At 31.4% G+C, this 24,418-nt stretch overlaps 1 protein-coding gene across 2 annotated transcripts in view; it reads left to right on the top strand.

The window, feature by feature from the left end:
* LOC118205329 (synaptotagmin-15-like) overlaps positions 1-24,418 on the top strand; it is a 417,104-nt gene that overhangs the window by 295,236 nt on the left and 97,450 nt on the right. For both annotated transcript variants that reach the window (XM_085812181.1, XM_085812182.1), the window contains exon 5: positions 10,821-10,914. In XM_085812181.1, coding sequence (XP_085668307.1) covers positions 10,821-10,914 — 94 coding nt within the window. The remainder of the gene's footprint in view (positions 1-10,820; positions 10,915-24,418) is intronic.

The raw sequence follows: 24,418 nt of genomic DNA, 5'->3' as shown, positions 1-24,418 counted from the left end.
TCTTCGAATAGGTGACTGTTGCAAGAATTGGGATAACTTATTTATTTTAAAAGCAATTACTTCAAACTTTTTACAGCTGACTACATAATATAGCTGCTTTCTGAAATAGTCATCAGAAAGTTTGTGTTGCCACAAATATTTTATAATTTAATCCGCTTTGTGACAACATTTTTCGTCATGTTTCCACCTTGCGCGCACAGTTGAAAATATTCTGTCGCATAATTTAATTCCATATTTAATATATAGCTTTTATAACATTTGGAAACTACTGTGAACCTAACATTCTAAAAATTTCATGTTAAAATTTTTATTTTATTTGGAGTTGAGTTTATAAAATGTATTTTATTAAAAAAATTTGTAATCTTTTCGTCCATAAAATTTTTTAATATTAAAATATTTATCAGATTTTTGGTTCAGTTAGAAGATAGTGCTCATGAAAAGAATTCCATCCAATTTCAAGTACGTACCATGAGCCATTTTTAAAATATCATGCGCGCAAGGTAAAAACATGGCGAAATATTTTGTCACAAAGAGGATTAAATTACAAAAATATTTGTGGCAACACGAACTTTCTGGTTACTATTTTCCAAAGCAGCTATATTATGTAATCCGCTGTAAAAGGTTGGAAGTCATTGCTTTTAAAATAAATAAAATATTCCAATTCTTGCAACAGTCACATATTCGAAGATCATGAGGGGTTTAAGGTGTATGAGCCCCCTTAAACTATGAAATTAAATTCAACAGCAGTACCGCAAAGTAATTTTAAAATGAACATATCTTTAGATCTTTCCGTTTTTTCTCGCGCGCTGCGGATAATTTTTTTTTTTTTTTTTCGATGTTGCCATTGCTCGCTTTAATATCTTTAATCAAAAATTCGTTAAAGTTTTACAAAGTATTAAATCGATAATAAAACAAATTACAAATTCGGCTCCTAAATTTGGAATTCCAAATTAGGGCTTCCAGATGCCCATATTCGGTGGAACATTACGTTATCCGAAATTCGATGGCCCTTAGGTACCGTTGTTTTACCACGGTGGGAGAAATATACATACATTTATGCAGATTCTTCATTATTTAATTTTTTTATAATATATGACGATAATATTTCTTGGCAACAGTTTGAAAAGGGAATCAGCGCAAAATGCCAGAAAGAAATTAATAGTTTTTCTGGGCAAACTGCCCTTTTGGACTAATAAAATCTAAAAGCTTTCAGGACGTTTTTGAACGTTTTGTGATGTACCTTTATTAAAATTCGTCGTCTTCGCACTTAGAATACATAAAATTTAAATCAACAGCAATATCACAAAATATTTTGAATTTGCGATGCACAGTCTCACGCGGTAAAGATAAAAATGTTTTTTTTTTTTTTTTTTCCGTACATTGCTCGCTTTGAAATCGTTGAGTTTGTTAAACAAAAATTCGTTCAAGTTTTCCAGAATTTTAAATAGATAAGAAAACAAATTCGAAAATAAAAATTCGGACTTCCAAGTGTGCGTGTTCGGTTGGAGGACTATGTTATTCAAAATTGGGTGGCTTTAGGTATCTACGTTTCTTCACAATGCGAGAAACATTCATGCAGATTCTTCATTACTTAGTTTCTTTAAATGTAATATATGGCGCTATTTGGTGACAACAGTTTGAAAAATGAATCGACGCAAAATGCCGTTTTAAATTAATAGCCCTTTTGAGCTAACGCTCTTTGATTGTGCTAAAAATGCTAGAATAATGGTTTATTCAATTTTCGCGTTCAGTTTTCCGTATATGTAACATTTTACTGAAGTCGTTTCACCATACGGTTAAATGTTCCCAAATTGCCATTTAAAGCCTTTTCTGTGTGCCGCTTTTGTTGAGTAAATGTACCATCAATCACCATCTCCAGAAACTGTAACTTGGGGGTGTTCTCGGGTCTCTAAGAAAAGTTAGTACCTTACCCCGAAGGGGCCGTTAACATCAGCATCACCCACAAAAGACGTTTTTTACTTGTTCCGGCAAGTTTCTTTCACTAAACTCAAGAAGAGCAGTCGATCAACTTTGCTTTTTCTTCGATTGTTTCGCATTCTTTTCCGACATTTTTGCTCGTACTCACTTAACGAAGAGAAAAATATCTGATGTGGACATCACACGACTTCCTTGTACGGTATATTAACCCTTTGCGGCACAGTCTGTCCGGTCTGGACAAACCTAAAAATATCCTTTTGTACGCACAGAAAAATCGAATGAAAAAGAATTTATAGGTTACTGTAGGTTACTCTGAAAATTCTTTATTTATAGTAGATGGCAGCTCAACCAAACCAGTTCATATATTTTAGCCATGTTTAGTTTTTTAAGACACTCATTTTTCAAAGAAATCTTCCAGATTTTTTTAGGGTATAAAAGGAATTGTTTGAAATGAAATTTCTATGTTATTTCTTTGGCTGTATGCTAATCTCCTTATTCTACATTAGTTTTAATTTTTTACCTTGAAATCTTGCCTAAAATCAAACGGCGAACCCTAGGTGTGCACAGACCGGGCTCACCGATCATCTAGGACAGTGCTCCGTAACCGGTGTGCCGCGGCACACTGGTGTGCCATGAGTAGGATATAGGTGTGCCGCAATCAAATACATGTATTTGACATTTTGCAATTTTTTATCATGTATTTAATACACAATGATAATTTTTTTTCCTTAATAATGTCTATTTTAAATGTTTTTATATATTTCACTGTTGTGTGGTTGTGTGTGTGATTGTAAGTGTGTCAGCATTTGAATTTTTTCGGCACTTCCTTGATAACTCGGAACTCAAAAATATATAACTTTTTTTTAAACATAAATTTAAACGAAATATATTGGTTTCAGACCATTTTAATTAAAAATAATAGCTCTAAAACTGTTTTTTTTTTTAATTTGAAATAAACCAATCAAATTGAAGAATTTTTTTTTTTTTTTTTTTAATTTTTTTAAAAAAATTTCGCAGTCAGTAAGAATTTCGTGTTGCGTTGTCAGATATTGAGTCGAATATAAAACTTTTGTGTTCATTGAAGCAAGCGCAGGTATCACATTGATAATTATTATGATTGCATATAAATAAATATGTTATGGTTTTATAATTGTATATTTTTCAAATTAAAAACAAAAATTTATTGTAAATTTTGTGTATAAATCAATACATATATACATTAGCTTTTGGTGTGCCACGAAATTCCAGAAACATTTTTTGTGCGTCGCAGGTGAGAAAAGGTTCCGGAGCACTGATTTAGGACAACTGAAAGTCTGTATTCTTTGTTTCTCCACATCTCATCGGTCATTTCATCGACAACAATGCTCGTTTCAGCACTCTTTTCGAAGCTCTATTCAATCAGTTTGCCCGCTTTGGACACACCCACAGAATTAAAAGGATTATGTGCTATCTTCACAAAATTTTACTTGTGTACTCCTCTAGGCTTCCTTTCTTTTATTTATTATTATTATTATTATTATTATCGAAACTCCGACTTTAAAAGGTAACGTGCCTGAAAGGGTTAAATTGTACGCATTTTTGTTGCACTTTCCTTAAACTTACTTCCTGGAATTTCATTAGAGATATATTTCGTTTTCAAACAATTCAGTTCTCACTTCGCAGCGAGGCAAAAATACATAAAACTCAAAGCATCTTTATTAAAATTTATAAAATAAAGAAAAACTTAAAGTGCAATTAAAAAAGACACATTTTACAATTAGAATTAGGATTTCTACCCAAAAACAAGTCGCTTTAGCGACATAGCGGTAAAAGTCCCTGAATACTGGTAGTTCGATCCGTGGTTCGATTCACGCGAACGGGCAGGCTGCATGATTCTTTTCGTGGTTTTATTATCAGGACCACACTAAACTGACGAGAAATCACCAAAATGGGCGACATTTTGGTCCGTTCCCTGTATAAGTGTAATGGGTATTGTAATTGATCCTGTATATAACTGGAAGAAAAACTAAGGGCCTGGCTCAGGCTCGAAACTTACCATCAGTTCTTGGGAAAACCTTTTAATTACTACAACAAAAGGAATAAAATTTCCTGTAGCTCTCTCTGTTACAAGCCTGAGTAATTTAATTGTAAATCAATCCTCAAGAATTCTTGTATTGCCATGATTTCACTGCAGCTAAAGTGCATAATGCCAATTTAAATGCATAATGTGCAGTATTTAAAGTTTTGTTTATAACTCATAAGTACTGTGTTCACACAAATGTAACCATTTTTAATATCTTTGTTTTGTAACACTAATCAATGTGCCCTATGAGTGGATCTCGTGTGGCTCTAACATGAGACGGCTGTTTGTTTGCCTTCGAGGAATTGCTTTTAAATTTTTTTACTTCGCTAAAATTAAATTAACCACGAAAAGAATCATGCAGCCAGCCCGGTGTATATGTTATTTTAACATATACACGAGGCAGTTTACCTAAAAATACTCCACGATCGCATCCCTCTCTTTTATGTAGTCCCTAAGGGAGAGGCAGGTAAATAATAATATTAATGTGCAAACAAGCCATTGGGCCAGCGAGCGGGAAGACAAAGTTTTTGGTGCACAACATTAAAAGTTAACTTTTGGTCCCACTGGGCCAAAGGCTCTGAAGTTGCTGCAAAAAATGACTTAATTCAATATCCTGCTAGGAGTTTCAAACGTAAACAAATAGCTGCCAGGTTAGGCCTGGCTCCACTTAAACTTTTAGATTGTTGATACCTATAGACATAAAAACCGGAACATACGAACAACATAATTCAATGACTTTTAAAGCAAAAAATGCACTTCGCAAAATCTACGCCTAAAATCACAGAACTCACTTTGTAAGGATTTTAAGTTTTACTAACGTTTATTTTATTTTAAATCTTTACTATCACTTCTTATTTTCTACTTCCGGCCAGAATTAAAAGCTTTAACTTATTTATGCAAATTTGTCTTGCGAACGCCAAGTACTTAAGTTGTGGCTTTTTGCCAAGCAAGAGAGAGGAAGGAGTGATTAGGAGCAGGCCGCTTGCCATAGCAGTTTTACTCGGTTGCTGGTTGCCTTCAAGGCCAGAGGTTTAATCCTCTTGATAATTTTAAACGTATCGTAGTGTTAACAGTTCTCTGTACTACATACGGCCTTTCCGTTAATATACGGCCAATCTTCAAGTAGGCCCTTGTTTATTATTCCAAAGTTAAGTTAGAGTTTAGTTAATATTTTTATATTCTTACGTTCAGACCACAAGTGGTTGGTCTCTGTATTCCGAAGTCCGGAAATCATTGTAAAGAGAGAAAAATAAAGGGTTTCGTATACCCTTCCTGTGTATCTTGTCTACTTCCCACATTTATTGAACATAGCTTTAGTAAGCTCCCTGTTCCGAGTCAGGTCATTTAATGTTCCCAAAGCAAGTAAGGAGGAACACTGAACCTGATAACTTAGTTAAGTAAAAGAGTAGATAAATATATATAATATGTTTAGTGCAGCCGATTTCAGTGAAAATGAATGGTGCACAACTAGATGTTACAGCATTCTTATGGGACTGCTATAACATCTAGTAAAATTTCAACGTTCTGTGCCTTCTTATATTAAAGTTATGCTAGGAACACTGCGAAAAAAAAAAAAAAAAAAGAGGGGGGTTATATCTCTCGTTCTACGGGGCCAATTGACGAAATTCAACTTGTGTTTTTAATGTCTCGAAAGTGCGATTTAGGATATATATTAGATTTATATATAACATTGTTCTAACGTAGGTATTTTGATACAAAAATCGGACTTTTTATGAAATTATATACCAATTTTTTTCCCTGTTTGATTCTACGACGCAATTTTTCAAATAAATAAATAAATAAATAAATAATTTTTGCAATAAATTTTTGAATTTTTGCTGAGAAATTTACGGATAAATTCATAAATTTATCTTGGCGCATTTTTTTTTCAGTTTGCGCCAAGAATAATTGCAACCTGTTTTCCTTTCCTTTGTTTTATTGTACAGGAGCGGAAAAAGAATTCATTTTTCATACTTTCAAGTACTTTTAACACAGTGTGTAAACCACATTTGGTGTTATTATCGCTTAAAACAAATATGCCATATTTCAAAACAAGCCGATACGTAAATCCACGTATATTTTTGGAAATTTTTAATAAAAAAAACTTAATAACAATTTTTTGTAGGTATGCTTAGAAATACATCTATTTTAAGACGACGGTAAAAATTTTGTAGGTTATAATTCAAAATTTTTTTCCCAAAAATTTATAAAAATGCTTTAAAACTACAAATTAAAAAAATAAACCAGAAAAATGGGTGAATTTTATTTGGAACGAACCTATATTTCGAAATGGGAAAGGAAGTATCAGATAAGTTTAATAATAATAATAAAAAAAATAAATGAATAATAAAAAAAAAAAAATACCAGATTCGATTAGCACGGAGGAGCTAAAATTTTGAGAGCTAACGTTTTAAAAACTACTCGTGCGATTTTTACAAAAATTGGCATTTTGAGTTGTAGAATCGAAATGTGGAAAGAAATTGGCATGTTATTTCAGAAAAAGACCGATTTTGTTTCAGAATATAGGTTAGAACAATACTTTTTATAAAAGTAATACGTATTCTACGTAGCACGTTCGAGACGCGAAAAATGCAATTTGAATTTCGTCAATCCACCCAGTAGAATAGAAGATATAGAACTGTAATTTTTTTTTTTTTTTTTTTTTTTCAGTGTACATCTCTTTTTCTGTTTTAACTATGAATTCTTACAAAATTTTATTCAAATCTGGCGATTAGGTTTTTAGAAATTCGACTTAATGTGCAAATTCTTGTAATTTTGCCACAAGGGTATATTTACTCAGTTTTCTTTTCCCAGTGATCGGGCAACATGTCTGAAGCAATTTGTCAGAATATTTACTTAATTTTATATCAGGGTAAAGTGGTGAAGATCATTTAAGTAGCTTTTATGTAACACACATTAAATATTACATTTAACTCATGTATCTTAAGGCCACTTCATATGTAGATTTTTTTACTTCCTTGTACGAAGTAAAATGGAAGTATTGTAATCGCGAAAAGTTTCACACAGCATAATTCAACGAAAATATCCATTTTGACCTCTATCGAATGCAATTTAACGATGTTTTTGCTTGATATCTGTATGTAAGAACAGAATGAAAGACTCTTTTCCTCCAAAAAAAAAAAAAAAAAATATAAAACTGCTTTAAAATGAAATCTGAAGAGAATTTTTCGTGGCGTCTGTACGAACGTATGTACGTACGTACCTGGCATAACTCAAAAACGAGTAGCCTCAGAACGTTGAACTTCTGTATATAAGACTCCAATAACATGTAGATGTAAACCTCGTATTTTGGTTGCAATCTGCCGCACCAAATATCTATAAATAAATTTATATATATATCCACTGTGTTACCCGGTTCAGTGATCACAGTTTCTTTACTCTTATGCGTTTGTAAATTGTGCATTTTTTGCTTTAAAAATGATTGAATTATGTTATTTTTATCTTCCTGTTACGGTTTTTATGCCTTTCGTAATTCTGAAAGCAATATTTGTACAATTATCAACAATTTAAAAGCTGTTTAAGTGCGGTTAAGCCTAATTTTTAAATAACATGGCGGACATGTTTGTTTACATTTGAAATAGCAGAATAGTAGATTTGTCGCCAATCTAGAGAGACAAGGGCTTTGCAACAGCAAAGATAACGCCTTCATTTTTTATTGCGGGTTAAATCATGCTTAATTCTTTCTGAAATTTTTTGGAGGAAATAAGTGTTTAAGATTTACTTCGTAATTTTGAATATAGATATTTTGAGTTTTTATGTACTTTTGCCTTGTCGCGAAGTGAGAACTGAATTAATTGAATGCGAAATACTGAATCGTCTGTGAAAAGCTGTTTCTTTTTTTGTTTTGTTTGCTTAACTTCTTTTAGACACCGTTCTAGATTTATTATAGCATTTGAATAGAACATATGGCAACGATTAGATAATTCTTCAAATGATATAAATTTTGTGCATTCTGAGTTACAATATGAACGAAATATAATAATACTGTTAAGTGAACCTATCGCCAGAGTGTCGCTATGGTAAACAAATAGAGTGAATTTTAAAGAATGCATTTATTCTATTGTGGTTTATGCGCTGTCGGCGAAGTAGATTTAATTCAATCCAATAAGTTTAAATGAAATGCAAGAAAAAAATGCGTATAATTTAATATTCCGTACAAGGAAGTCATGTGGTGCATACATCAGATTTTTTATGCATGTGAATAAATACCATCAAATATGCAGGTTCGTTTTATTCATGAGACCCTTTTACATCTGCGAAGACATATTATATGATTTTAAAATCGTTGTTTTGCTATTGATACGTTAAAAGACTTATTTATAAAACAAATTATTATAAATTTAAATACTGAAAAAATTTTCTGACTTTAATATATTGTTTTCAGTTTTGATAAATATACTTTTTACTACCGACTTCTCGATTTCTAAACCAGCGGTCGTATTATCGTTGCCAGAAAATGAAACTTAAAGTAAACAGTTGAATGTTTTAAAAGGATTTTTTATTTTATGACCAGGCAATACTTTTTCATGATCAACTTTGTTTACTAACATGAAGTCTTTTAACTGCATCATTTTTCATAATGGAAATTTTATTCCTACGTTTTAAAAATTTTGTATTTTCAATCTGAATATGTTCATAGTTTGGGAAGCGTTCTGAAAAAAAAAAAAAAAAAAATGACATAAAGTATTTTTTTACGATAATAATTATAGCCCAAAATTGCTATTAATTTCAAAACGGAATTTTGTTTCGATTCACTTTTCAAACCGTTGCCACCAAATTTTATCGCCATTTTAAAGAAACTAAATATTGAAGAATCTATATGAATGCATGAATGTTTCGTGCATTGTGAAGAAACAACGGTACCCAAACCATCCAGTTTTGAATAATGTCCTCCAACAGAACATGGGCGCTGGAAAGCTCGAATTTGGAATTTCAAATTTGTTTCATATTTTGTAACACTTTAACGAATTTTTGATTAACAAACTGGACGATTTCTAAGCGAGCAATGGCAACACTGTACGGAAAAAAAAAAAAGCATTTTGATCTCTACCGCGTGAGACTGCTCATCAGTAATTTTAATGATATGCTAATTTTAAATATTTTGTGATATTGCTGTTGAATTGAATTTTATGCTTTGAGCGCGAAGAACATGATATTTAATACATAATAAAGGTAACACACAAAACGTTGAAAAAATGCCCTTTTGGGCGTAATACAAAACTTGAAAAAGCTTTTAGATTTTTTTTTTTTTTTTGGTTATTTCATTATAGTTAACATTAAAAATCGTAAATTTTAGTTAGGATTGCATTTTATTTCAATATGCCATGAACATTTCCCTTAGTATATTACTGTTGTCTTATCTTGCATTAAATATTGGACAAAACGAAAAAAAAATTGTTTCCTTTCGTAAACTAACTGTTAAAATTATTACTTCTATAACCAGAGGGCCATGTAAACTTTATATTTAACCAAGCAAATAAGAAAGAATTATAATTATAAGAAAAACACTACATGGAAGAATTACATGTCAAAAGTAATAAAGGTAACATAAAGCAATTACTCTTGGATAAGAGGAAAAGTTATGTCCATGCAAAAATCTGTGGAATCTCTTTAACTAAGGGTTCAGATGTTAGATGTTTCAATTTTTTTTTTACTGTTGCCATTTAGCGTTAGGTTATACTTCTAATTTTTACACAAAAATCTATTTTAAAGTATTAGAATAATAAAATTACGATGAGTTTTAGCAAGGAATATCTATTCTATCATTATCTATTATTATATTCTATCATTATCAGCTGAATCAGACTAACCAAAAAAAAAAAAAAAAAAAAAAAAAAAAAAACTTAAGGAGACTCATACATCTTAAAAATCCATAAGATCTTTGAATATGTAACTGTTGCAAGAATTGGGATAACTTATTTTAAAAGCAATTACTTCCAACCTTTTACAGCTGACTACATAATATAGCTGCTTTCTGAAATCGTAATCAGAAAGTTTGTGTTGTCACAAATATTTTTATAATTTAATCCGCTTTGTGACAAAAAGTTTCGTCATGTTTCTACCTTACGTGCACCGTTTAAAACATTCTGTTGTATAATTTAATTCCATATTTAATATATAGCTTTTATAACATTTGGAAACTACTGTGAACCAAAATTTCATGTTAAGAATTTCATGTTAAATTTTTATTTTTATTTGGAGTTTAGTTTATAAAATATATTTTATTAAAAAAATCTGCAATGTTTTCGTGCATAAAATTTTTTAATATTAAAATATTCATCAGATTTTGGGTTCAATTAGAAAATAGTGCCCATATAAAGAATTCCATCCAATTTCGAGTATGTACCATTAGCCATTTTTTAAATATTATGCGCGCAAGGTGGAAACATGACGAAAACTTTTGTCACAAAGCCGATTAAATTACAAAAACATTTGTGGCAACACAAACTTTCTGGTTAATAGTTTTCAAAGCAGCTATATTATGTAGTGAGCTGTAAAATGTTGGAAGTAATTGCTTTTAAAATGAATAAAATATCCCAATTCTTGCAACAATCCCATATTCGAAGATCATAAGGGGGTTTAAGATGTATTAGAGTTTGTCTAAAAAGGCATCAGGAAAAAAATTCACAAATCAATGGATTTATTTAATTTCATTGTGTAAGCATTTTTTTTTTTTTTTTTTTTTGGACGAACTCCAGGAAATAATTTTTTTTTATTATACATCCTCTGAAATTGACTTTGTTTGAAAGAAACTAAACTTCATTAATTAAATTTTAAATAATTCTTTTTCCTCCTTTAGTATTTATGTCCTTCCTGACGAAAGAAGATACGTTCAATCGAAAATGAAGAAGAAAACTTGCAATCCGAAATTCGAAGAAAATTTTGTTTTCCAGGTAAATATATATTTCAATTTTTTCCATAAAAAAACTATATTGTGTAATAAAGAAGCCCTATTATTGAACTAAACGACTCAAAATCAAACCCTGACGCTTATCACTGCAATTATATTAACAAGAACTATCTGATTTCAACATGCAATCAAAATATTTTCTAAAATATTTTATATATAGTTTAGATAAAATGTTGCATATCTATCAAAAAGTGTGTAGAGACATTAGGTTATTTTTGGAAGCAGGCAAGATGAAAAATGAGCAAACGCTTTCGCCGGGAATCGAACCACAGACCTCTGGAATATCCGCCTAGCATGCTGACCACTACACCAAGAAGGCACGCTAGGAAAGCAGGAGAAATACCTTATATACTCCCCTTTTGGTACTATTCGGTTTCGAGGGCCGTATAAAAATTGCAGCGAAAATGTATGCGCAAAAGCGCCAAATGTAGTAAACGCGTCGATTTAACAGCGCGCCAAATCTAGCGTACGCGCTGGTTTCAGATTGCGTAAATTTATATAGTTCTATATTTCTTAAGACGCCATTGAAATACTAATTTAATTTTAAAATCCTTTTTTGATATCCTACGGATTTAACAATTTGGGAATTATCCATGACGAAAAGTCGGCAATAGAATTTTGGGTAAAGTGCAGAATCACCCACTGTTTGACGCGTTTTTAAAAATTGCACATACTCGGTATCCAGTGCACATCGACCTATTTTCACTTTAAAAAAAAAAACCTAGAATTGCACAAAAATGGCACTGCGCACACCCTTGACTTTATCTATATGCACATCGACCTATTTTCACTTAAAACGTAAAAGAAAATTGACAAAAATCCAATTGTTTTTACCCTTGTAAAAAGCGGCAAACAAATAAGTGAGGGATTCTGCACTTTACCGAGAATATTTTCAAAGAAAAGGCATCATTACTTACATAAAATTACGTTTGAACAACCAACGAGATGAAATTATGCTTTAGCGATAAGTCGGTAGCGAAATGGCGATGCAGGCATCCATTCAGTTATGTTCAGCAATTTTTATATAAATTATAACAATAATCTGAAATAGTTATTTACTCTTATGCTTCCATTTAGTGATGTTTAGCCTTTTTCATATAAATTATAATAATAAAAAGGTATTATACGAAATTAACCTTTCATCTAAATTAAAACATCAATCTTAGATAGTAATTTACTATTATACTTCCTTTCTTGCCGCAATTATTTTTGGCAGCATTGCATCAACAATAGTTTGGCGATATTTTACGGGCCTCGAAACCGAATAGTACCCCACCTTTTTTAAAGGGCGACTAGGGCTTTAGGGAACATTGTCGCCAAATCCTGGGTGTGCAGAGTCATCATCCGCAACCCTTTTTTAGTTCGGGCGCCACTGTAGAGACATTAGGATTTATTTAGAAGCAGGAGTCATAAAATATTAGCAACCGCCTTCGCCGGGAATCGAATCACGGACGTCTGGAATACCGGCCCAGTGTGCGAACCACTACACCACGAAGGCACGTTAGGAAAGCGGGAGAAATACCTTATAAGTGCAATAAACCTAAAAATTAGTATGATTTTATGAGACGTGTATGATATTCGTAGCGTCAATGAATCATAAAATGGTGTTATTAAATGTTAGATGAAAGAAATTAATGAAAAGGAGAAATTAAAAATCGGAAATTGTTGTCTGCTGTCAACAAGGGGAGAAAAGGTAATAAAAAAATTATTTTAAATATCCTATATTCCCGCATATAACGCGGACATGAAACTCCAAACTGCATTTATTAACTTTTAAGTACATTCGCTGTATAAGTGGACCCTTTTTAAGCGCTCTATAACGCGCTAGTTTCACAAAACCTCTACATATAATAAAAGAAAGAGTCTGGTACATAGGTGCATCTAGACAAGAGCCAGTGCACCTCGAAGCGATTTTTTCGAAATTCGAATTTTTTTTTTTTTTTTTTATTTTATGTTTTGTGACGAAATCGCGTCATTTTGAGACATCATGGGCTATAGGTAAGAGAGATTTTACTCTAGACACTCCATTTTCACATCGTCATGAAACGTAGGCACTTAGCTATTTTACGAACTTAAAATAAATTTCGTGTTTCAATACGAATTTATTTAACAAAGGGAGCTTAACACCTTTTCAACGGGATTTTTTCTAAAAACGTTTATTTTTAAAAATGTACAGTTTATTTTTCTTTGATTTTGGGACACGTTAAACTTTCATCCTTGCGACTGCTTTTACAAAAAGAATTTTAGAAAAATGATAATATTTTGTATATTTAAAAAAAAAAAAATTTTAAAGAAGCTTCCGAGTACACTTCTCACATCTCTCATCTTTAAAAATGTGATTTTGGCAACAATTTTCCTGTCTTATTGTTGTTGATAGATTTTTGATGAAATCCCATCATTCTGAATAGTTTCATTCTTTTAGAAATATGAGTTTGGCAACAATGTTTCATCCTATTTCTTATGTCACTGGTTTTAAGAATTTGGCATATTTCATTGTCATTTATATATATATATAATACATTTTTATTGATTTTTTTTTTGATAAAGTTGTTTTGCAGAGTAAAGTTCTGCGCGGAATTTTATATTTTTTGAGTTACTTTCATGTTATTTTTTCTTCTTTCACCGTTTGTAAGATATTGAAAAGTTTTGCATGATTTTTTTCCTTCAACGGAAAGTTGGTTAATTTTTTTTATTAGGATAATTACTATTTGTATTAAGGGATATAGCTTATTTCATTGTAATTTTTTTTCTCTTGAAAATATAAGATAAAATATCATTAATTAGACTTTGCTTTACGGAATTTTTTGTTTTTTGCATTCTTTTATGTTATTTATTGCTCATTTCACATTTTTTAAGATATTGAAAAGTTTTGAGTGATTTTTTTTAGGAAATAAATTTTTAACCTCCATTATACCATGAGTTCTTAAGATTTTGCAAAGGGAAGTTGGTTAATTTAATTATTAGGATAAGTAATATGGATATAGCTTATTAGTCCAAAGGGATTTGAATCCCGAAGGACTGTTAGTTTCGTTTTGGCATTTTGCGTCGGACTCATAAATGTCGATTCACTTTTCAAACTGTTGCCAGAAAATGTTAGAGTCCTGCATTATATTTGAAGAAATTAAATAATGAAAAATCTGCATAAATGTATGTATATTTCTCGTATTGTGATAAAACAACGGTACATAGAGTCATCGAATTTTGAATAACGTAATCCTCCAACGAATATGAGCACGTGGAAGACCAAATTTGAAATTTGTTTTATGATCGATTTCCTATTTTTTAAAACTTTGACGAATTTTTGATTAACAAACTCGAGGATTTCAAAGCGAGCAATGGCAACGTTGTGCAGAAAAAACATTTTTATCTCCAGCGCGTGAGTCTCTGTATCGGAAATTCTAAAGATATGCTCGTTTTAAAACTATTTTGCGATATTGCTGTTGCACTGGATCTTATGGTTTAAGTGCGAGGAACATGATATTTAATAAAGAAAGGTAACACACAAAATGTTAAAAAACGCCCCTTTGGACGTAATTTAAAATCTGAAACATTTCAGATTTTTTTTTTTTTTTTCATTGTAATTTTGTTATACGTAATAACTTTTTTTTTTAACGAAGTTGTTCTGCAGAGTAAAATTCTACGCAGTTTTTAAATTTAACGTTTGGTGTTTCCTTCAGCCATGTTTCCGGTACATTTAAAAGCCAGACGAAGGCTGGCAGCGAAGCTGCTAGTATGAAATAAAAATAATATTGCCAAACATTAAACATATTACACTGGTGTGCAAAACTGTGTGCAACAATGTAAATTTTAATCAGATAGCCATGAAATTGCAGGAAAGGGATTCTTGCCATCAGTACAATGATCTCGCAATTCAGTAGAAAGGTCATGCGGATGTAAATGGCAGGAACAAACCATCACGGGCAATGTAAGTGTACACAAAACGCTCATCTGAAGACTGAGTACTTTTGTGACATATAGCTAGAAGGAATCACCTGGAAGACTTCACACGTGGGAAAATTATCAGAAAGCTGGAAGAGGGGCGTAGGGTGACCAGTGTAGCTGAGGAGTTCGGAATCAACAAAAGTGTTGTTTCGCGCGCTTGGAAAGCCTTTCAAACTATAGGTCCTGCTGATAGAAAGGTTGGCGATTGCCGCTACACGAAAACAACTGCAGTGGATGATCAATATGTCATTCTGCAGGCGAAAGCAGTTAGCAAGTGCCACAGCTGTGTACAGTAATGGGGCAACTCGTGTTGCGGTTTACTGCGTCCAGACCATGGAGGTAGGAAGTAAGATGGAGTTGCCCTAAACAAGTTTCTCCCGTACCCTGCTTTGAAGCACCGGCGATCCCTACGTGGTGACCAAAACATTGGGTCATTTACCATTGAGTTCAATGGGATTTAACGCGTTCGGATGTAAATATTTTGTAATTACGTCGTAAATATACATATAAATGTATATATTTTCTTTTTCTACAACACTTCAGAGTCCTAAGTATATGAAAACAACATATTTTTAAACAACATTTCATTCTGAACGGAATTAAATGCTATACTTTTCACAGGACAGTTTTCTCAGAATGGTTTAATTTGAATGAAATATTTTCGCAAGTTTTCGTTAATTACATTAAAAAAAAATTAAGGTAATTCGATTTCATTTGGTTAAGGTACAAAAAAATTAAGATCAAAGTTTATTGTATTATTAATATTAAAATTATGCATTATTTCTTTTCTATTTATAGAGCTTCTTCCTAAAATACTTTCTTAAATATGACATGATTTTTTGGCTTCTGAGGCATCTTTTAAATCGAAAAATGTAAATCAATTTATAATTAATGCTCTATTTGGTTCATTTTAAATTAGAGAATTATTAGGAATTAGCGAAATACTTTAAATAGTACTTGACTTTCTCTGAACATTTCTGAAAGGGAATAAAATAAGTTTTTTTTTTTTTTTTTTTTTTTTGAAGTATTATTTAAAACTTGTAACTGAGTTATTATAAAATGTAAGGGGAATAATTATCAGATTTTTTTTTATCCTTCATTTCAACAATACATATTCCAAAACTCTTTATTACGTTCTTAAGTGCGCATCTCATAGCATTTGCTTTACAATGCCTTTTAACAGATTGCTTTCCAATAGGAACAATTCTTGCTTAAATAGTTTTATAACGTATTTGTCAACAGGATTTCAATTTATGTTTACAATTCAGTATTAAGGTTATTATATATTTAGATATCATTTATAATCATTATAAATCAGATACACTTAATAATTAGATTTCTTCACAGTATTTTATAAGTGAATAAATTCTTTATTTCAAATACATTTATAATCATTATAAATCAGATACACTTAATAATTAGATTTCTTCACAGTATTTTATAAGTGAATAAATTCTTTATTTCAAATACATTTATAAATAATTTAATTAATATTTATGTATTTTGTCAAAGGCAGATACACGCTTTTTGCAATAATATGCAACAATAATATATGGATGTGAAAAAAATTTGTTTTATTTAAAACATTTTGGAGTTTGGAAAATAAAATAAAAGTAGCGAATACTCTATCAAGGGTATCGAAAGATGTATACAATTTTGAATGTACCGTAAGGTATTTTTCATTCTTTAAGCATAACATTTTTCTTAAAATCTATATTTTTGTAGTTCAACAGCTTAGAATTTTTATAAAACAAATTCATAATCAAAATCGCGCTGTTGTTAGTTATCGAAAAATAACCAAGATGTGATTTTTGCGTAAATGTCACTAAACTATACAAATTGCTATTATCCATCACACTATGAATGTTTCTTTCATGCGAAAGTGCCCCTTTTTCGATTTATATGGAACTGTCGTGTGTCGAAATATTATCAGAACCGTGTCAAGCGAGCTTCTGAATGTAAACAAAGAACACCCCATCTGGTGACCCAAGCTTCAAAGTTGTGCTTCACTTCTAGTGCGGACTGGCCCCTCCTTCCTTTCCTACCTCCATGGTCCAGACGCCTTCACAAAGATGGTCTATTCACCCGCCGTCCTGAACCAGAGAACAATACATATTCTTTCCTAAACACTGTATCCTTCTGAAAGTTGGCCATCGGCGCTTAGAGCACAAAAACTAGACATTTCACCAATGTTGTCCTCTTTATGGATGAGAGTCGTTTCTGTGCTACAAGCGATTTCCAACGCCAGTTGATTTGGAGGGAGGCCGGGACGCCGTTTTATCCCAGTAACATCACCGAAAAAAAAAACGTCACGGTGGTCCTGGAGGCATATAAGCATTCTGCACCGCACCACGCACATAGGTTAGTATAATTGGCATGGTATAGTACTGCCACGTTCGTTCTTTTATTAATATTCAGAAAAGGTTGTTATATTGCAACAAATTTAAATCATGAAGTCATACGCATTAACCTGAAGTGTGAAAAGTTTTTGTTTCCTAGTTCGGCAATAAAAAAATTATTTACGAATGGGTTGCTGCTTGGAAAGGATGAACTAATATCTGCCGTATTGACGTGTTTTCAAACATTTTCTTTTCAAGGGTATGCAGAACTTACAAATTTTGCTTTGGCTGCAGGCCGCTCGTCAAGCAGGCTTATCCTCTAGTACATTTATATAATTTGATATATTTTCAACTCCATTTTTAATTTATTAAAAAAACTTTAAAATCTCCCTCTTTACTTCCTCGTACGAAGTAAAAGTACTATTGTAATCATGAAAAATTCGGGTTTCATATTTCAACGAAAATGTCCATTTTTGCCGCTATCGCATGCAGTTGAACAATGTTTTTGCGTGACATCTGTACGTAAGGACAGAATAAAGGACCTTTTTCTCTAAACTGGTTTAAAGCGCATTCAAAAGCAATATTTTCGTGGCGTCTGTAGGTACACGTAACGTATCTCGCATAACTCAAAAACGAGTAGCCTCACAACGTTGAAATTTTGTGCATGGGACTGCTATGATACACAGTTTGTGCACCTCCCTTTTTGGTTGCAATCGGCCGCACCAAACGTGTATATATAGAGACATAAAGTAACAAAATTAGAACAAATTTTTAACAAAGATCAAAACTTGAAATTCATAAGTAATATATTTCAAATATTTCTATAAATGCAAAAAAGAAATTAATAAATGTTGCAACCAAAACATTTCAAACAAGAAATATCCGAATTAAAAAAATCAATGAAATTTAAAGTAAAAAGAAAGAAATAGAAGAGGAACTCAATCAACTTCAATGCCACTTCGTCAGGAGGAGGAACATTGAAATTTATCGTCCACAAAAATTCTTGCTTTTCTGTCTCCAAAATTAGCCGATGAACCGTTTCAATTTATTTTAATTCTAATAGTTCACGCGAAAATTCTGGCTCTTCCCCAAAACAAGGAAAAAACAAGTTCAATTTCTAATCAAAATTTCTTACCTTTAAGTAGAATTGAAAACGTAAGTGGAAGAATAATATACTTTACTGAAAAACTCAAATCAATTTTTACATTTAAACAAAGAGAGCATTATGCAAACAATTGAAAACGTAAGTGAACTTATAAAACCTTAATATATATATATGACATTTAAGTTAAAAGAAAATTCCTAGTTCGTACTCCAAAAAGTTGCTTAGATACTGTGGTTCCGTTGACAATATTAACATAAGTAAAATAAAGTGCAATGAAATGTGTAAATATAAAAGATTAAATAAACGATATAAACACTTGAATATTTACAAATAAAATTCAATACTAATTGTAAGCAATATGCTGCTCAAAGTAAGGTATATTTAAAACATTAGAATTAAAGTGTGACAAAAGACTTGAACAAAAATACAAAAGCAAAGAAGCGGTAAATGGTAGATTAGCCCAATTCGAATCTCATTAAGGCTCTTCAGGGGAAATTTTTTTAATGATTTTCGAATCCAGCTAACTCCATATTGCGTTTCGCCGACATTTAATATATATATATATATATATATATATAATAAAAAAAATACGATGGCTTTGCTCTTTGCATCCTTTAATTAATTTTCTGCAATTCAGCATCTCCCCTTAGACCATTACCTTCTAGAACATTCGCACCTATTACATAACCTCCTCATATAAATGCTGCGTCATAAGTTTTTCTGCATTTTTCTAGAAGCTACTCTGTTACATAACCTTTCATATAAATGCTGCGTCATCGTCATAACGTTCTAACAAAGAAAGAGGAGCATAGCGGAAGCGTTAGCAGGACGAAGGCGAGAAGGCATCTGTCTAGGAGAACTTATGACGCAGCATTTATATGAGCAGGTTATGTAATAGGTGCGAATGTTCTAGAAGGTAATGGTCTAAGGGGAGATGCTGAATTGCAGAAAATTAATTAAAGGATGCAAAGAGCAAAGCCATCGTATTTTTTATTTATTTATTTATTTTTATTTTACATATATATAATAGTAGTAGGTAGAAACATTGCAGCGATCTTGCTAAAAAGTTACCAGGAGCTGTAGCTCCACGAAATATATAACGCCGTACTACAAAAATATAAACTAAGAAGAAATTTGTCTGGAAAAACTGGAAAAAACTGTAACAGTTCCTGGTAACATTTTAGCAAGATCGCTGCAATGTTTCTACCTACTACTATTATTTCATATCTTTTTGCAGCATTATGCGCAAAAAATTTTTAAGACCAAATAGGTCTTACGTCTAATTAGTTGTTAGCTTTACATTTTGTTTTTCAATTATATATATATATATATATATTTAATTATATATATATATATATATATTTAAACAAATTTAAATTTAAATTTAAACAAACACGTAGAAAAGTAAAAAAGCAAATTTAAAGCCAAAATAATGAAAAAAAACCAAAATAATTTTTAAAAAAAAATGTGCAAACATATAAAAGATTTAATTCTCGAACTAATCTACAATATCATTTAAATTCAGAAGCATAAGCAAATCAAGTGCAAAACTAATTCATGAAAATAAATTCACTAATTTAGCAAATTAAAATTAAACCAAACAATTTTTTTAAAATGCATAAGTGAAATATATATATATGACAGAGTGAAGGACTGTTTTGCCTGCCCCAAACGAATTATTAAACTTATTTAAAGTGGATTCGGAAGAGAATTTTTCGTGGCGTCTATACGTACGTATCTATGTACGTATGTACGTATATATCTCGCATAACTAAAAAATGAATAGTCTTAGAACGTTGAAATTTTATATGTATGACTGCTACACCATGTAGGTGTGCACCTCTCTTTTTGGTTAATATCGGTCTCGCCAAAAGTATGTAAATATATTATATAGATGTATCCACTCTGTTACTCAGTGAGCTCAGTTTTTTTATTCTTAATTGGTGAATTGCGCAATTTTTGCTTTAAGGATGATTGAACTATATTGTTCTTATTTCCTGGTTAAGGTTTTTTGCCTTTAGTTCATCTGCATGCAATAGTTGTAGAATTATCAACAATGTAAAAACTGCTTAAGTGCGGCTAAGCCTAATTTTTTTACCATTGCAGCCATGTTTGTTTACATTTGAAACTTAGCAAAAAAGTGAATTGTTCACCTTCGGTGTCTTTTTGCCGAGCAGAACTAAAACGGAACTTTTGTGTACCGAAAAATCTGCCTTCTTGCCGGCTGGCCGAAATGCTTGCTTTTGCGTAGAAACTTTAATCTTAATTGTAAAAATTGTTTTAATTGTACTTGCTTTTTATGTTTTTCAATTTTTAATAAAGATAGTTTGTGTTATGTATTTTTTCTTCCCTTGCCCCTAAGTGAGGACTGAATTAATTGAATGAGAAATGCATCTCTAGTGAAATTCGAGGAAATAAGTTCAAATGAAATGCAGCAAAAAATTGCGAGTAATTTAATATGTCACGTGGTGTACAGGTCAGATTTTTTTTAAGCTGATTATCTTCAAAACAGTGAACTAAAATCAAAATTTAACTAATTATTTTACTCTACACGGCAGCTTAAGAATGCATACATTTTACACCTGCTTTGCATTTTATTCAGTTTTCTCTCTTCCATTGGTACCAAAGAAAAAACTTTCTGTTATTTAGTACATTCTCGCCCATTTAATTCAGAAATATAAAGAATACTGAGTAGGAATCTATATGGAGTACTTTAAAAATACAAATTAATCCCTTGATTACGAATGCAGTTAAGCGCATTAATGCTAAGAAGGCAAAATAAATAAAACATCCGAATGCTGTTAAAATCGTCAGGGAATAGTACAGATGCTTTTAACTCATTGAAACAGAATAATGAGATGCTTCCTAATCCACGTTCGTTCGTTTCAGTAATTTTGTCACGGAATTGCCGAAAAGGGAGAATTACACTGAAAGCCTCACAATCCCCGCGAAACTGGTTAATTGTTCTAAAAGCATAGAGAACTGTTTACTTTCTAAGTCTATTTAAAGTTTCGCTGCAGTTTCGCTGCTTTAATGAGTGTGGAAAAACACTTTATGGATAACAGAAAAATAAATCCTTGGTTAAATTCATAATCAGGAAGATTTTTGCGGTTAAATTAATATTAATATGATGTTAAAACGTATTCTTAGGTTAGAGCAAATTAGTGAGAACTGAAAATGGCCTTATAAATTATCTTTAATTAGTGTAAATTAATTAGTATCTTTAATTAGTGTAAATTAATTTAATTAGTGTATTTAATTAGTGTAAATTATCTTTAATTAGTGTAAATTATCTTTAATTAGTGTAAATTATCTTTAATTAGTGTAAATTATCTTTAATTAGTGTGTAGTACTGGAAATGGCCTTATAAATTATCTCTAAATAGTCTTCTACATCCTCTTTCCTTTCGTAATAATATATCCTTAATTACATAAGAATGAATATTTAAGAAGGGAAATAAATATAACCGTGAATATTTAAAATACTTGCGTAAATTATCCATGCGACACCCAATACCTCAGAATAATCTTCTAATAATTAAGAATCTAAGAATAAATTTCAATGTTTTAAAAAGAACTTTAGAGCTTTTGAAAGAAACAACAAGTAACTTTTGATACAGTGAATCAAAAATCCTATATTAAAATTCCTTGATTAAAAAATTTAAAAAAAAAAGGTAGAAAGGAAGAAATATTTGAAAGGTTTCAGATTTTAACTGTAGCTCAAAAGAATTTGTAAAGGTTTTCTACACTTTCGCTGTGCTGGCGATCTGATAGTTTGCTGTTGCACTCACTGCTGTTGCTGCTATAATTCTTTTTTGTCTTTTTAGCTTAGTAGTAGTAGTCATTAGGTTATTTTGGAAGCAGGAGACATGAAAAATGAGCAGTGCTCTCACCGGCACTCGAACCTGGACCTCTAGAATACGCGCCGAGTGTGCCAACCGCTGCACCACAAAGGCATAGGAAAACAAGTGAGAAAATACCTTATATACTCCCCTCCTGTTACTCATGAGGGGGGATTCCTTGGAAAATATTAGAGACCCTCTTCGAAGTTACTGTGGTTAAATGTGACCTATGAGGAGGATTTATAAAAATGTTATTTTACCAGTAATTATCTACTGCATTGGGTAATATTCGGTTTCGAGGGCCGTAAAAATCGCCAAACTATTGTTGTTTTGCCAATGCTGCCAAAAATAATTGCGGCAACCCTAATAATTGCGGCAAGAAAGGAAGTATAATAGTAAATTACTATCTAAGATTGATGTTTTAATTTAGATGAAAGGTTAATTTCATATAATACCTTTTTATTATTATAATTTATATGAAAAAGGCTAAACATGACTGAATGGAAGCATAAGAGTAAATGACTATTTCAAATCATTATTATAATTTATATTAAAAATTGCTAAACATAACTGAATGGATGCCTGCATCGCTATTTCGCTACCGACTTATCGCTAAAGCATAATTTCATCTCGTTGGTTGTTCAAACGTAATTTTCTATAATGAATGATGCCTTTTTTTGAAAATATTCTCGGTAAAGTGCAGAATCGCTCACTTATTTTTTGCCACTTTTTACAAGGGTTAAAAACAATTGGATTTTTGTCAATTTTCTTTTACTTTTAAGTGAAAATCGGTCGATGTGCACATAGATAAAGTAAAGGGGGTGTGCAGTGCCATTTTTGTGCAATTCTGGGATTTTTTTAAAAGTGAAAATAGGTCGATGTGCACATGGATACCGAGTATGTGCAATTTTTAAAAACGCGTCAAGCAGTGGGTGATTCTGCACTTTACACAAAATTCTATTGCCGACTTTTCCTCATGGACAATTCCCAAATTGTTAAATCCATAGGATATCAAAAAAGGATTTAAAATCAAAAAAGGATTTAAAAATTAAACTAGTATTTTAATGGCGTCTTAAGAAATATAGAACTATATAAACTTACGCAATCTGAAACCAGTGCGTAAGCTAGATTTGGCGCGCTGTTAAATGGGCGCGTTTGCTAGATTTGGCGCTTTTGCGCATACATTTTGGCTGCAATTTTTTTACGGCCCTCAAAACAGAAGAGTACTCGGCATTGAACCTAAATCTCGAAATATGAAAGGAAGAATCAAATAAGTTTAATAAAAAAAGAGATAAATGTTAATTGAATTATATATATGTTTATTAATAAAATTAATATATATATTGTTGCGTGCGTACGGGTTCGTTTGAATTGAATGCACAAGTCCGATGAAAAATGAATAAGATTTATTATCACAAATAAATAAAACAAAATACTTAAATTTTCTCTGATATTCGTACAGTATTACAATATCTCACAGTAGTTATCTTTTAACTACTCAAACGTTCAACAGAACTTAATTCAAAACAGCTAAAGAAAGCTAATCCGCGAATTCACTACAGTCAACAAGAGCAGTTTCCTAAACAAACACTTAAAACAATAACAAACTAACTACCACGAATTGAGAGGTTTTACTCCTTTTTACTTTATTGTACGAAGTAAAAAGGAAGTATTGTAATCGCGAAAAGTTTCAGGCAGCATATTTCAACGAAAATATCCCATTTTGAGATCTTTCGAATGCAATTTAACGATGTATTTCCGTGATATCAGTACGTAAGGACAGAATAAAACACTCTTTTCCTCCAAAAAAATTATAAAACTGCTTTAAAACGAATTCTGAAGAGAATTTTTCGTGGCGTCTGTACGAACGTATGTACGTATGTACGTGCCTCGCATAACTCAAAAACGAGTAGCCTCAGAACGTTGAAATTTTGTATATAGGACTGCTATAACATGTAGATGTAAACCTCGTATTTTGGTTGCAATTGGCCGTGCCAAACGTATATAAATATATTTATAAATATATCCACTCTGTTACCCGGCTCAGTGATCTCAGTTTCTTTACTCTTATATGTTTGTAAATTGTACATTTTTTGCTTTAAAAATGATTGAATTATGTTTTTTTTATTATCCGGTTAAGGGTTTTATGCCTTTAGTAAATCTGTATGCAATATGTTTAGAATTATCAACAATTTTAAAATCGTTTAAGTGCCGCTAAGCCTAATAATGTTTTTGATGGCGGCCATTGCTCTTGTTTACA

Source organism: Stegodyphus dumicola, chromosome 2 (genome assembly GCF_044657685.1).
Source record: "Stegodyphus dumicola isolate Sdum_Otavi_A_Nest chromosome 2, ASM4465768v1".
NCBI classification, from domain to species: domain Eukaryota; kingdom Metazoa; phylum Arthropoda; class Arachnida; order Araneae; family Eresidae; genus Stegodyphus; species Stegodyphus dumicola.
Note: the sequence above shows the minus strand (reverse complement) of the source record. Positions and strands in the feature narration are given on the sequence as shown.